The 16,252-nt window shown below is 40.7% G+C and overlaps 1 protein-coding gene across 1 annotated transcript in view; it reads left to right on the top strand.

Annotated features, from left to right (window-relative positions):
* amph (amphiphysin) overlaps window positions 1-12,134 on the top strand; it is a 93,430-nt gene extending 81,296 nt beyond the window's left edge. Inside the window, exon 24 of the mRNA XM_060932406.1 lies at window positions 11,306-12,134. Within this exon, the coding sequence (XP_060788389.1) occupies window positions 11,306-11,410 (105 nt within the window). The 3' untranslated portion in view covers window positions 11,411-12,134. The remainder of the gene's footprint in view (window positions 1-11,305) is intronic.
* The last annotated feature ends 4,118 nt before the right edge of the window (window positions 12,135-16,252 follow it).

Raw genomic sequence — 16,252 nt, 5'->3', positions numbered from 1 at the left:
CTCTCTCTGTCCTCCTGTGAGTCCCCGAAAACAGCTGGGTCCTGGCGTACACCCAGCCGTCTGGGAAGAGTGTCCAAGACCACCTTGTAGATGGTTGACAAATGATGTCTTAGACCCCCACCTCTGTTCAGTGATGGCCGTTCCAGGTTGACAAAAATGGCTTCTTTGACTCCTCGCTCATACCAACGATCCTCTCTGGCTAAAATGCGTACGTCACAATCCCGAAATGAGTGTCCTTCGTTAAGATGAATGTAGACAGCCGAGTCCTGGCCTGAGGAGCTGGCTCTCCTGTGTTGGGCCAAGCGCCTGTATAGCGGTTGTTTCGTCTCCCCAATATACGAATTTATGCAATTCTCACTGCACTGAATTGCATACACTACGTTGTCCTGTTTGTGTCTGGGTATTCTGTCCTTAGGGTGGACCAGTTTCTGCTTCAGGGTGTTATTGGGTCTGAAATATGAGAATTGCACAAATTCGTATATTGGGGAGACGAAACAACCGCTATACAGACGCTTGGCCCAACACAGGAGAGCCAGCTCCTCAGGCCAGGACTCGGCTGTCTACATTCATCTTAACAACGAAGGACACTCATTTCGGGATTGTGACGTACGCATTTTAGCCAGAGAGGATCGTTGGTATGAGCAAGGAGTCAAAGAAGCCATTTTTTGTCAACCTGGAACGGCCATCACTGAACAGAGGTGGGGGTCTAAGACATCATTTGTCAACCATCTACAAGGTGGTCTTGGACACTCTTCCCAGACGGCTGGGTGTACGCCAGGACCCAGCTGTTTTCGGGGACTCACAGGAGGACAGAGAGAGTCAGATTGCCATTGATCACCCTAACGGGCAATCCTTTGATCACCCTAATGACTCGCCATTCACACCCAGCCTCCAGCGACCCACACCAACATGATGCCTCAATGACACCTTAGATGAGCTGGTCATCAGAATTCTGATTCTGATTCTGAGCCAGGAGAGGATAAATATCTGATACTCCCTATTAGTCAGACAGAACTGAGGAAGCCTTTTGGACGAGAGGTGAAACGTTTTCAAGAATCTTCAAGCAAGTCCAGTTGCCCATTTCTACCACCCACAGTTTACTATGACCTGGATGATTGAGAATCTTCACAGACAATAAAAAAATTGTTTTTGCTTAAAATATAAAGGGAATGAGTCATCTTTAACTTTATGCCTTTTGGAGATCATTTCATCTTCAACTTGCTTAACTGTTCACAGTAACAGCAATTTTGACCGGGGTGCCCAAACTTTTGCATGCCACTGTATATATAGCTCACTAACAGAATGACTGTCTTGACTATCTGCCTTTTTTTTTTTAAACTGTTTTTCTTTACCAGTGGTGATACAGCACAAAGGGCAAAGTGGAACGTTTTGCTTTGACAAAATGGCATCAAAGCCACTTGGAGGAAAACGCTAAATGCCATCTTCTGTAAAAAATAAGCTAACAGACATCCAAAATTGACTAGTGTCACTCTGAGCGACAGAAAACAGAGAAAGGGTCAATATTACAACTGCAAATCAGAAAAAGTTGGGACGGTATGTTGAAACTGAAATTAAATCTGAAAACAATTATGTGTAAATAATATTTGACCTGCATTGCACTCAAAACAATATGACAGCACATTATTTGATGTTTTACCTCATGAAATTTATTGGTTTTTTTTTTCAAAATAAACACTTATTTCAATTTTGATTCTTGCAACATACTTAAAAAAGTTGGGATGGTAAATAATTTACCATTTTGTAATGTTGCCATTCCTTCTCACAACATGTAAAAGATTTTTAGGGACTGAAGACACCAAGTGATGAAGCATTTCAGGTGTTATTTTGTCACATTCTTCCTTCAAACAGGTCTTAAGGTGTGCAACAGTACGGGGTTGCCGTTGTCATATTTTTCGTTTTAAAATTCTCCACACATTCTCTATTGGGGACAGAGGGGACAGGCACCCTCTTCTTCTGCAGCCATGCCTTTGTAATGTGAGCACAATGTGGTTTTGCATTGCCTTGTTGAAATACCTTTGGAAAAGATGTCGTCTTGAAGGCACATACGGTGCTCCAAAATCTCAATCTACTTTTCTGCATTAATTCTGCTATCACAGAAGTGTAAGGTACTTTTTTCCAAGGACACTGACACAACCCCATAACATGACAGACTCTGGGTTTTGGACTTGTTGCTGGGAAAATTGTGGATGTTCATGTTTGTCTTTGGTCTGGAGCACTTGGCATCCATAACTTACAAAAAAGACCTGGAATACTGATTCGTCTGACCACAGTTCATATTTCCACTGTGTGATGGTCCATCCCAGACGCCTCTGAGCCCAGAGAAGCCACTGGTGCTTTTGGACACATTTAACATAAGTCTTCCTTTTTGCACGTAAAGTTTTAACTGGCATTTGTAGATGTACCGTAAGTCCGTATTATAGTACATGACAAAGGTTTGCCAACGTAATCCCGAGCCCATGTGGTTACGGTATATTGGCTATAGATGAATGATGGTTCTTGATGCTGTCTGAGGAATCAGAGATCGCAGGTGTTCAGCTTAGGCTTGTGCCCTTGCCCTTTACACACTGAAATTCCTCCAGATTCCTTGCATTGTTTAATCAAATTTTACACCGTAGAGGGTGAAATATCCAAATCCCTTCCTGTCTTTCTTTGAGCAACATTGTTTTTAAACATTTCAATAAATGCATTTGTTGACAAACTGGAGATCCCCGGCCCATCTTTGCTCCTCAAAGACTAGGTCTTTCCTGGATATTGATTTTGTACCAAATCATGATTACAATCACCTGTTGACATCAACTGTTTCAAATCACATCATTATTGAATTGTTTTACCTCATTACTAGCCCTAAATTGCCTCCGTCCCAACTTTTTTTGAAATGTGTTGCAGGGCTGAAATGCAGGAATGGATGTATATTCACAAATTAAATGAAGTTGACCAGACAAAACATGAAATATCTTGGGTTCAGACTGTCTGCAATGAAATACAAGTCAAACTAAATTTAGAAATCACTGCTTTCTTTTTTAGTTACATTTTCCATACCGTCCCAACTTTTTCTTATTTGGGGTTGTAGTCTTTAGTACCCCCAGGTATGGATGCTTTTCTGACAGTAGGGTGCACTCTTGGACAGTTTTGCCTGATCCCAGGTAGCACACCTACATCGGTCCTGCGCCGACGGTCCATCAGAGGTATGACCAGCAGGCCTTCATCAGGCTGATGTCAGCAAGCCGATAAAGGAAAAAAAAGGATGCAGATATTCACTTTAACTGTTCTCATATTTTTTATTCTAAAGATTATTCAATTATAACAACAGCAGGGTAGTATTGTAACTACTGAAATTTGAAATTTGTGAGACTTCTTGTATCTCTGACCATCTGCCTGTGTTATTCTCTGTTTCAATCCCATGCTTGAGGGCTAAAAGCTGTGCTTCTTCACGTCGTTTGCATGCAATCAACCCTCAGACTGCATCACGGTTCTCAGCCATGTACAACAATTTTATTACATCTGGACACTTGTTTAGCATGGTGGATGTTAACTGCACTCCTTGTGCTGAGGAACTTTTAAGTACATTTACTTCTACTTGCACAGGTATCTTGGACTCTATTGCTCCTTTTAGACTAAAATGCACAAAAGCACTTTCCGAGCCGTGGTTAAATGACTCCACTCGTACTCTCAGACACTCATGTAGGCGTTCTGAGAGAAAGTGGAAAAAAGACAAGCTTCATGTCTCTAAAGACGCTCTACGTGAAAGTCTCTCTGCTTACCAGAGTGCTGTTAAGGCAGCTAAAATGGAGTACTTTTCTAATCTTGTCTCCACTAACAGTCGTAAGCCCCAAGTACTGTTTAATATTTTTAATTCCCTTGTAAATCCTTGCGATAACTCCTATTGTATCGTCACCCATGCTATGTGAGGATTTTCTGAAATTTTTCATAGAGAAAATTTCTGCTCTTAGGCCATTTGCCCTTTCTTTTGCTGACTCTGGCTCAGATCCCATTGCCCCTCCTGTACCTGCTGTCTTTGATCAGTTTGAGCCCATATCCCTCTCCTCACTGTCTCTTGTAGTTGGGCAACTGCGGCCTACAAACTGTCCTCTGACAGTATTCCTTCACGTCTTTTTAAGGAGGTATTTGGCACTGTGGGGTCTTCTGTTCTTTTATTGATTAATACTTGCCTTAGCACAGGGAGTGTGCCAGCTGCTCTCAAACATGCTGTTGTGCAGCCTCTTATAAAAAAGAAGAATCTGGACCCTTCCAACCTGTCTAATTTTAGGCCTATCTCCAAATTGCCATTTTTGTCCAAGATTTTGGAGAAAATGGTTTTTATTCAGTTACACTCATTCTTGGTGGTCAATGTCATCTATGAGAAATTTCAGTCTGGCTTCAAACCTCGGCACAGCACGGAAACAGCACTTTTGAGAGTTTTTAATTATTTGATTTTAACTCTTGACTCAGGTAATCCTGCTGTGCTTGTGCTCCTTGACCTGACGGTTGCATTTGACACTGTGGATCATAGGATCCTTTTAGCACGACTTCAACAGTGGGTAGGCATTACAGGTCCTGCTCTTTTATGGTTCCAGTCCTACCTGACTGATCGGAGCTTCTCTGTGCAGTTAGGGGAATTTAGCTCAACCTCAGCCCCTCTTACCTCCGGGGTCCCCCAAGGCCCCATTTTAGGCCCTATTTTATTCCTGCTTTATATGGTGCCGCTGCATTCAATATTCAAAAAATATAATCTTTTCATTGCTATGCTGACGATGTTCAGATCTACTTCCCCTTAAAATCCACAGACAATGGCTGTATAAAAACACTGCTGGAATGCCTAAATGATATAAAATCCTGGATGGCCAGAAACTTTTTAAACTTAAACGAGAATAAGACCAAGATCATAATGTTTGGGTGTGATCCATTGGATAGTATGGCATATGTTCTTGGTCCACTAACACCAAACATTCGGTCATTGGTAAAAAACCTTGGTGTGATCTTTGACACCAGACTTAAGTTTGATCAGCAGATTAGCTCAGTTGTAAAAACCAGCTTCTTCCACCTAAGGATTTTATCTAAAGTTAAGGGCTATCTTTCCCGGAGAGACCTGGAGACTGTAATTCATGCTTTTATTAACACATGGCTGGATTACTGTAACTCACTTTATGTTGGCCTGGATCACACTTTGTTACATCGTCTGCAGCTTGTGCAGAACACAATGGTCCACCTTCTTACTGGGACACGCAAGCGTGGCCATGTTTCCCTAGTCTTAGCCTCACTCCACTGGCTCCCAGTCTCATTTAGGATTGATTTTAAGATTTTATTCTTTGTTTTCAAAGCTCTTAATGGGCTGGTCCCCCAGTACCTGACCGAGCTGCTACACCTTCATGCCGCTGGAAGAACATTAAAGTGCATATCACGTGTAAATTCAGGAGCAAGATCAATGTAATTCTCCTATTTTATATTAAACTTTGGTCAAATATCTGTCACATTTTGCATTTTGTGCAATTTTTTTACCTTGCGCAATACCAGAAAAATTCAGTTGAAATCAAACCATTTGAGGCGAATTGGTCCGCCTCTGAAAAAATTTGGCATTTGGATTTCCTGGCAAACATTGATTTTCATGACGTCGCGTGCGGGACGCCTCCTTCTGAATCCTACGTCAGCACTGGTTTGTTTATGAGAAAACGATCTGGTGGTTTACTGCAAATTTCTTCAACGTTATCACATAATTATTAAAATGGTTAACAGATGTATTGTAGGAGGGTGTAGCAACACCAGTCTTGATGGGATTAGTACTCATTGTTTTCCAAAAGACCGGACAATGAGAGAGAAATGGGAGCGCTTGGTCTACAGAGGCTGTGCACTGAAACCATGCAAGCTCTCACAGCCTGCTGGCGCTTCCGCAGGTAACGTCATGAATCTGGCTTCAGACTCCCTTGGGATTTTTCCAGACACGTTTTGTTATTTTATTTTTTCTGCTGTAGACAGATGGCCTTGTGCAAAATGACCCTTCTGGATGAGTGTGTAAAGGGACATACTTTCATATAAAAAAAAAAAAAAAAAACACGAAATTGGTCCAGGATATGACTTTAAGATCAGCAAATCAACTGCTCATGACTGTACCCAAATCTCAGCTGAAGACCAAAGGTGATCGAACCTTTGGGGTGGCTGCTCCTAGGCTTTGGAACAGTCTGCCATGGCACATTAGATCGGCTGACTCCATAGAGGTTTTTAAATCCTCTTTAAAAACGCATCTTTTCTCTATGGCTTTTCATTGAGCTGGCACTTTTTGTATTTTATTTGTATATTTATTTTATATTTATATTTGTATGAAGGCCCGCTGGTCATACGTCTGATGGACCATCAGCGCAGCCAACAGTGGGCCAACGTTGGGCCGACATAGGTGTGCTATCTGGGATGTTGGACACAGGTGTTTTCCACATGCCTCTACTGGAAATACTGTAACATTGCCACATAGTTAGTTAACAAAGCAACTTGTTTGATGTTCAATGTGTTGTGGTATTTCACCTGCATGCAGAAATTATGTAACTGTCCCGTTTTTTGAGTTACTACTGTTACTTTCCATAATGGTAATACATCCTAGAGTGAAGTGGGAGTGTAAAACAGGAATTCATTCAGGACCTGGATGTGTAGTTGTCATTCATGAGATTTCTGGAACATTTTGATTCTTTTAAAGGTTCAGGAACCTCAGCACAAATGCATCATATGTGTCAGCTTGCATGCAACTACAAACCTGGTATAAATACTATAGTTATTTATAAAACTGAATTATCCAGACTATCCAAAAGTTGATTTAAAGATCATTGTTTTTGTATACTGAATACTTTATTGACATGGTGAATTAAAAAAAGGATTATATTAATGTTTTATATAATTTATATTTGTTTCCTCCGGGTGCTCCGATTTCCCCCACAGTCCGAAGACATGCAAGTTATGGCTAATTGGTGGCTCTAAATTGACCGTAGGTGTGAATGTGAATGGTTGTCTCTATGTGTCAGCCCTGAGATGACCTGGTGACTTGTCCAGGGTGTACCCTGCCTTTCACCCATAGTCAGCTGGGATAGGCTCCAGCTTACCTGCGACCCTGTACAGGATAAGTGGCTACAGATAATGGATGGATGGATGGATGGATGGATAATTTATATTAATGTTTCCATGCCTTCCTCTGGTTTTGTCTGGCCCATATTTGCATAGTACATCTTGATAGAACTTGTAAATGGTAAAAACACTTGCCTGTCTGATGATTACTACTAACTCAGATTTTAAAATGCTTCTCTCTGTTTTCTAAAAGAATGTAGAACAATTGCTGATAACTGCAGGTATTTTTGGACTTTGACCAGTCTGTCTAAAGCATGTTTTATAAATTTTTAAAGGTGATTTATTGACTTATCAAACCCAAACTATTACATTAAAATCTAGCCATAGTTTTAGGAACACTATCCACCTGCCCATTCATGCACTTATCCAATCAGCCTATCATGTGACAGCAGTGCAATGCATAAAATCATACAGAAACAGGTCAAGAGCTTCAGGTATTGTGCCCATTAAATATTAGAATGTGGGATAATGCAATCTCAATGACTTTGACCATGGCATGGTTGTTGGTATCACATGAGCGTATTTGAGTATTTCACTGTGTCCAGTGTATTTCTACTGTTGTAGCTCATCTCCCTGAAGGTTTGACATGTTGTGCATTCTGAGATGCTTTTCTGCTCACCACATTTGCCAAGAGTGGTTGGGTTACCATCAACCATGCCTCAGTCATAGTCACTGAAATCACATTTCCCCTCTCCCCTCATTTTCCCTTTCTCACGTTTGATATGAACATTAACTGGAGCACTTGATCTGTATTTGTATTGTGCTATTGCCACACGATGGCTGTACAGGTGTTCCTTTTACAGTGACCAGTGAGTCTACATTTATCACATAAAACTATCACATACAGTAATTTATTTATTAGGTTGTGGACAAACTCTAGTCCATCATTGTAAATATGAAAATATGAAACCAGTCAAAAGTTTGGACACACCTTCTAATGCAATGTTTTTTCTTTATTTTTTATTAATTAAGACATTTCTTTCCTGTCTTAAAGTAATGATGGATTTCGTTTCTCTATACTTGAGTGGTTCTTGACATAATATGGATTACTACAGCTGTGGAATAGGGCTATTTACTGTATTTTTATTATTTACTGTTTGATCCAGTGTTGTAGTCGAGTCACTAAACCTCGAGTCCAAGTCCAGTCTTGAGTCCCCAGTGTTCAAGTCCGAGTCAAGTTCAAGTCATGAAAGAAAATTTCGAGTGGAGTCTGAGTCGAGTCCACTATTGATCTGAGTTGAGTCCGAGAACCAGACTCCAACCGCACCATTTGATGGTGGCTGTTACTGCCTTTATGTGAAACTGTCTTTGCTATAGATAGTTTTCACATGACGTCACAGAGTCGGGGATTCCCTGGTGGCGGCCATCTTGGAGGGCTAGCTTACCGTACGGGTCACTGAGCACACATTGTAGCGCGCGAGTTACATTCATTTATATATTATTTACATTTATAGTTACATTACTACTATTTAAAGCTAGCAATGGTGCACACCTGTTGTATTCACGGCTGTCGTAATAGGTCAGATGATGAAGTCAAGCGGAGCTTTTATGGAATTCCCACTGTACGGGAGCACGAAGGCAAGCAAACAAACTCAGCATACAAAGGAGAAATCTATGGCTTGCGAGAATCAACCGCAAGGATTATCGGCCTTCCAAACACAGCAAAGTCTGCTCCGATCATTTTATAAGTGGTAAGTTGTTTAAATAAACAATCAATTGTGTTTAAGTTTGTTTTTGGAAACCAAAACATCATGTGAACAATCTCTGGAGAATGCCTAACTGGAACCGCTGAGTGTACGTTTACATTGTAATGTACACTTTAATATCGCTCGTTTGTCACGTTTCTATTTGAAACTTGTCACTTCACTCACGCAAGGGTCATTTTTGAAAAACATTTTAGGTCTATTCTGTATGATTTGATTTGTGTTTGGGATGCAAACAGCGCGCCTTTTGGCAGATGCCGCCTGAATCGCGCAGATCCGTTTTTTTTTTTAGGGGGGGGCGTTGGAGTGTCTGATTATAATTTCAAAGTAAATTCTGTATTAAAATTACTAAATAAGCAAATCCGTTACAGTCCATGAAACAGGAAGTATAAGGATGAGAAAAAAAACAGTTTAAATCGGGAAGCTGCGCACATTTGTGCAGCCCGAGCAGTGTGCAGGAATGCACAAATGTGCGCAGCTTCCCGATTTAAACTGTTTTTTCTCATCCTTATACTTCCTGTTTCATGGACTGTAACGGATTTGCTTATTTAGTAATTTTAATGCAGAATTTACTTTGAAATTATAATCGGACACTCCAACGCCCCCCCTAAAAAAAAAAAATCGGATCTGCGCGATTCAGGCAGCATCCGCCAAAAGGCGCGCTGTGAATATATAAAGTTGTATATATCAGACAGCCTTTAAAGTTTGATGAAGTCAGTTTCAGGCTTTGGAAGTTTCAGGCTTTGGCAGCCCTGGATAGTCACTTGAAAATGCATCTTTGTCCACTTCATAGGGGTCAATTCCCCCAATCAAGGCCAGTTTGGCTGCATACCGTGAGATGTGTATCTATATACTTCTGTTTGCTTGATTTTGCCGACATTGATCTTTATTTTAGAAAACTGACTATATAACTTCATAAATTCGTCCGAGATAACGTAGCCAGTAGTGGCGATGGTCCGTTTTGTTTGCCCTCCAAGATGGCGGCTGGGGGGGCGTTCCCCGGAATGCCATGACGTCAGTGAAAACTATCTATTGTGTTGGACTAACGTTACTGCTTGACTGCCCCATTATAGTTAATAGGCTACAGATAAAAAGCTTATTCATCGCTCAGCAAGCCCCACCCACTATCAATAAGGCAAATAACGTGAGAGAGGGTTAACACTAGCTAGTTCATCAGTCAGCAAGCCCCGCTATCAACAGAGCAATGAACACAGCGTGTCACTTACTTCTCTGGGTGGAGTCTTGCCTGATGACAATTGAAGTTCGAGGTTGTCCCTGTTGTCTCCTCGATAGTTCTTCTACATATGAAACATATAGCAGTGCATTTTTTCCAACTGCATGAGAAGTCTGTATCAGCAAAGTGGACAATCCTGGGGCATTCTCTCCAGGCATTTTAGCACCATTAACTTTAGTTTGTTCCTGAACATGACGTATGAACAGGTGAATGTGCATTCTCTTGCACAAAATTAGTATAAAAATCAATGTAGATAAAAAGATCTTATGCCAAATTATTATAGCATGTTGCAAAAAATAAAGAAAAAATCCGAATCCTCGTCTCCAATTTATAAGTCCGAATGCAGTTAATGCACGAGTCTGAGTCCAAGTCCGAATTATCAGTGCTCAAGTCCAAGTCGAGTCACAAGTCCTTAAAATTAGGGCACAAGTTGGACTCGAGTACTACAAGCATGGTTTGATCTCAAACATATTAAGTAGGCAAGAAATTGCACTAATTACCTTTTGACGAGGCACACCTGTTAATTGAAAAGCATTCCAGGTGACTACCTCATGAAGCTGGTTAAGATAATGCCAATAGTGTGCAAAGTGTCATCAAGGTAAACACTGGCTACTTTGAAGAATCTAAGATATGAAGCACTTTGTTTTTTTTTTAACACTTTTTGTTTACCACATAATTCCATACATGTTCCATCCATCCATTATCTGTAGCCGCTTATCCTGTACAGGGTCGCAGGCAAGCTGGAGCCTATCCTAGCTGACTATGGGCGAGAGGTGGGGTACACCCTGGACAAGTCACCAGATCATCACAGGGCTGACACATAGACACAGACAACCATTCACACTCACATTCACACTTATGGCCAAGAGCCACCAATTAGCCTAACCTGCATGTCTTTGGACTGTGGGGGAAACTGGAGCACCCAGAGGAAACCCACACAGACACAGGGAGAACATGCAAACTCCACACAGAAAGGCCCTCGTCGGCCACTGGGCTCAAACCCAGGACCTTCTGGCTGTAAGGTGACAATGCTCACTACTACACCACCGTGCCGCCTTCCATATATGTTCCATATGTTATTTCATAGCTTTGATGTCTTGGGTATTGTTCTACAAAGTAGAAAATAATCACAATACAGAAAAACTTATGACTGAGTAGAGGTGTACAAACTTTTGACTGGTACTGTATATGTAAATGAGTATTTTGTGAAATAGAATTAGCTTATACTGACGAAGTATCTCCGCAGGATGCTGGCTGGCTCACTGGCATCAAGGAGAACGACTGGCTACAGCAGGGAACCTCTGCTTCGAAAGGATTATTTCCAGAGAATTTCATAACGCGACTGGGCTAAAGCCTCACAGCATGCTGGGACACAACTTATAAGAGCCAAGAGCTACAGACAGCCCTAACACCACAGTGCAGTCTGGAGCCCTGACACACAGCTGTCGATCAGAGCGAACAAAGCAAATCGTATCTATACAATCAACAATATGAGAGGACACAAAAGCTCTACTCAGAGTGTAAAGAAAATAACAGAGCATGATGCGATAGTATGGTCTACCTTACTCTTGACCCGAGAGCTCTCTGTTTATGTTTGTTTACTTGTAAGCAGCAACGAATTGATGTGTGCTTTTTTGGAACTGTGGTGACCTCCACATGTAATCCCTATCTGTTTAAAGGTAAATTATGCTCTAAAGACAAAAAATATTTTCTCTGCAAGTGTATTGTACTGAGTTTGTTGCTCTGCAGCAAATTTTATCCAAATTTGTAGTGATATGATCTATTTAACCGTTCTAAGTGTTATGCAAGACTTCAATGTTTCCTTTAAGACATTTCCGACCTAAATGTTACCTTGCATCCTTGTCAGTGTTCTCTGTAGTTTTAATGGCTGGACGTGGACGGCTCTGGTGACAATATCTGGAGAAACTAAAGTCGACATTTTGTGATTTTAGTGTTATAAGTCTCTAACTGGGTAACGATAGAATTCCAGATAGAACCTCGTAATACTAAGGGCACAATTTGTTTGTTAAATAATTGCTGTGCTCTTGCCAAAATAATAATAAAATCCTAAATATGTGAACTGATTATAAGAGAAACATGGATATCCTGTAGAATTACAAACATGAAATGTTTCAAGAAGAACTTTTTTTGGCAAAATGCAGCTTTGCAAAATACATAACACAGAACCTAGTGATACAAGTTTCCTTATATCCACCATTACATAAAAAAAACAGTTATGATGTGAACATGTATGGAAAAGAAAGTGTTGAATAAAGTTTTATGTTTTGAAAAATTATATTTATTTAACTTTATATTTTTTAAAGTGAAGCTCGTTATGAGAGTTTTGGGCTGGGATATCTGCAAAAATATGCAATATGTGTTGTTTGGTTTAAAAAGATAACCATTGTCTTGATTGTTTAGAGGTAAAGGTCACTCCTGTGTTTGTTAGCCTTCACAGTAGAGAGTTTTTGTGATGTACATATCCATGTTAATTTATCTTTAATGTGAATAAAGAATACTCCATATGGCTTTGTGTTTCTTCTTCTTCTTCTTCTTCTTCTTCTTCTTCTTCTTCTTCAGGAAAGCAAACGTATTAACTAAATTAGCACCAATTTCAACTGAAGCAACTTGATACAAAATACCTTAAATCCTTAAAATGATTCAGTGTGGAAAAGGTCAGACATAGATAAAACATCCCTGTAGTTTAGAAAGTCTTATAAAACTGGTCACTCTTTCCTACATCTCCAAACCGGCTCAGCTGGAGACATTGTTTTTTTAATAGAAGAAGTAAAATATTTATTAGATCTAGGAGAGATTGTTGGAGTTATTTTTCTAGACTTAAAGAAGGCATTTGATTAGTCATCGAGTCCTTTTATCTAAATTATCTACTTTTAATTTTTCCATAACTGCCATTAATTGAATTGAGTAATATCTAACAAATCGGTTGCAGTTTGTTAGAGTGAAGAAAAATTATCAATCATTATCCATTCGCAATGCCCACAGGTGTCCCACAGGGATCCATATTGGGTCCACTTTTATTTACACTGTATGTTAATGATCTGCCAACTGTCTGCCCCAATGCCAACACTCAAATATATGCAGATGATACAGTGATCTTCGTACATGGTCAATCTTTGTACTTCGTACAGGTCAAACTGCAGATTACCTAACAAATTTCATGCAATGTATCACAGCAAGGTTAAAAAAAAACTACTGTGTAGAGCCAGATGTATTTGTAGCAGGGGAGAGACTGCAGGTTGTTTCAGAGTTTAAGTATCCTGGAGTGCTAACTGACAGTCAGCTATCATTTAAAGCTCAAATATAAAAGGTTTGTCAGCGAGTCAAGTTTAATCTTGCAAATTTTAGATACATCCACAATTGTATGTCAACAGAGGCTGCAATTACGTATATGCACTCAATGATCTTCTCCCATATTAAATATTATTTAATGACCTGGTCTCAGGCCAATACCACTTGTCTTATACAGTGGCGTGCACAGACATTTTGGGGGGCAAGTGCTCTGGGGGGGAAAAGGGCACTTTTTTGCGCATGTGGAACACCTTATTATAAAAGTCTGAGATTTAACCCTCCTCTTGTGTTCGGGTCGCCACTGACCCATTTTAGTTTTTAAAGGTGTAAAACAACCACTTAATGTTAATTTATTACACCAAGGCTTTTTGACTTTGCCAGGAATCTCTAGTTGAACAAAATAGAAAAAGAAATTTTTGTTTTCCTAAATTTGAAAATGGTCTAGCAAAAAATATAATACTTATGTGCAGTTGTTTCTGTATGCGACGGGCTACTTCACGACAAAATAATTACAGCCTGGGCTTAGAGGGCAAACAATACATTTTCACTCGATTCATGTGTTACCTGGCTGGTGGGGCAGGGGAAGAGCTGACTGACTGCCCGATGTGTTGTCTGCGCTATGACAAGGCCGTGGCTTCCAGGACACTATGCTGCTGCAACCTCACATTGAATGCAAAGCACACTTGTTCACGTGACAGAGCAAGAGAGACAGAGGTCCGGTGTGTGTGCAGAGGGGGCACACATCGGGACATTATTTTCACACACGCTTTTAATGCCGCGGCTTTTCTAAAAGATCATGTCGACATTGGCCTCAGTAAACTGTAAAAAAAAAAAAATCCAAAAGGGCACTTTTTTGGACAGAGGGCAGTGGGGCAGGTGCTTGAGCACCACCTCGTGTCTATCTGTGCATGCCACTGGTCTTATACCAAGCCACTCTTTGTACAAACAAACCCTCAAAGTTCTTGACAAAAAACCTAGACATCATCATCACTGTCTCATTTTAACAAAATATAAATGACTAACTTGGGAAAACCTGGTGAAATACACAAACTCCTGTCTTATATGTAAGATTATTAATGGACTGGCTCCTCCAGTACTAAGACAATTTGTAAAAACAGGTTCATCTGCTTATAAATCTACATGTAGTGCAGTCAGAGGAGACTGTATAATTTCGCTGTAAGAAAAAGCAGTTTCAGACAATCTGTATTTTCAATGAGAGCGATGCATAAGTGGAACACATTACCAACCCACATTAGAAATATAAAAACATACATTACATTTAAATCCAATCTAAAGAAGTGGCTAATTAGCAATCAGACCTTCCATCCGTCCATTATCTGTAGCCACTTATCCTGTACAGGGTCGTAGGCATGCTGGAGCCTATCCCAGCTGACTATGGGTGAGAGGCGGGGTACACCCTGGACAAGTCACCAGCTCATTGCAGGGCTGACACATAGAGACAAACCATTCACACTCACATTCACACCTACGGTCAATTTAGAGACACTAATTAGCCTAACCTGCATGTCTTTGGACTGTGGGGGAAACCGGAACACCCGGAGGAAACCCACGCAGACACGGGGAGAACATGCAAACTCCACACAGAAAGGCCCTTGTCAGCCGCTGGGCTCGAAGCCAGGACCTTCTTGCTGTGAAGTGACAGTACTAACCACTACACCACCGTGCCGCCCAGCAATGAGACCTGTCAACACCAAACATTAACATCACACTGCTCAATCTTCTGCTCACCTGTTCTGTCTGCTGTCTGTTCTACTTATGCCACTCCTGCCATGCTTCCTCTTTCCCCCCTCTTTCTCTAATTTATACTGATCATATTCTTATTGCATGTTTTATGTGTTATGTGTTCTTTTACCTTTTACTTTTACATTGATGTATATATATATATATATATATATTTTTTTTTTTTTTTTGAGGTGCATCTGACCTTTTAACATTAGTCCATGGACAACCGATGTAACATAACCATTTTGGTTAATTCTGGCACGTTTACATTTTATGTTTATTAATGCACATTGTCCATGTCAAATAAACCTTGAATTAAAAAAAAAAATTATGCTGATCAGCCATAACATTTAATCCACCTGCCTAATATTGTGTAGATCCCCCAAGTACCACCAAAGCAGCTCTCACCCATCGAGGCATGGACTCTACAAGACCTCTGAAGGCGTGCTGTGGTATCTGGCATCAAGACATTGGCAGCAAATCCTTAGAGTTCTGTAAATTGTGAGGTTGGGCTCCATGGATCAGACTTGTTTGTCCAGCACATCCCACAAATGCTTGATTGGATTGAGATCTGGAGAATTTGGAGGTCAAATCAACACCTTGAACTCATGTCATGTTTCTCAAACCATTCCTGAATAATTTTTGCAGTGTGGCAGGGCGCACTATCCTGCTGAAAGAGAGCACTGCCATGAGGGAATATTGCTTCCATGAAGGGGTGTACTTGGTCACCAGCAATGTAATATGTGTCAAAGTCACATCCACATGAATGCCATGACCCAAGGTTTCCCAGCAGAACATTGCCCAGAGTATCACACTGCCTCCACTGGCTTGACTTCTTCCCTTAGTGTACCTTAGATGTGCACACACCTGGCTGTCCACAAAATATAAAAGAAAACATAATTCATCAGATCAGGCCACCTTCTTCCATTGCTCTATGGTCCAGTTCTGAGCTCACATGTCCACTGAAAGCACTGACATGGCTCAGTATGGACACTCTGACTGATCTTGCCCCATACACAGCAAGCTGTGAGGCTCTGTGTGTTCTGACACCTTTCCATCATAGCCAGCATTAACGTTTTCAGCAATTTATGCTATAGAAGCTTTTCTGTTGGATCGAACAGGACTGCCTAGCCTTCACCCC

This window comes from Neoarius graeffei, chromosome 1 (genome assembly GCF_027579695.1).
Source record: "Neoarius graeffei isolate fNeoGra1 chromosome 1, fNeoGra1.pri, whole genome shotgun sequence".
Taxonomy (NCBI): Eukaryota; Metazoa; Chordata; class Actinopteri; order Siluriformes; family Ariidae; genus Neoarius; species Neoarius graeffei.
This window is presented reverse-complemented; position numbering and strand designations above follow the sequence as displayed.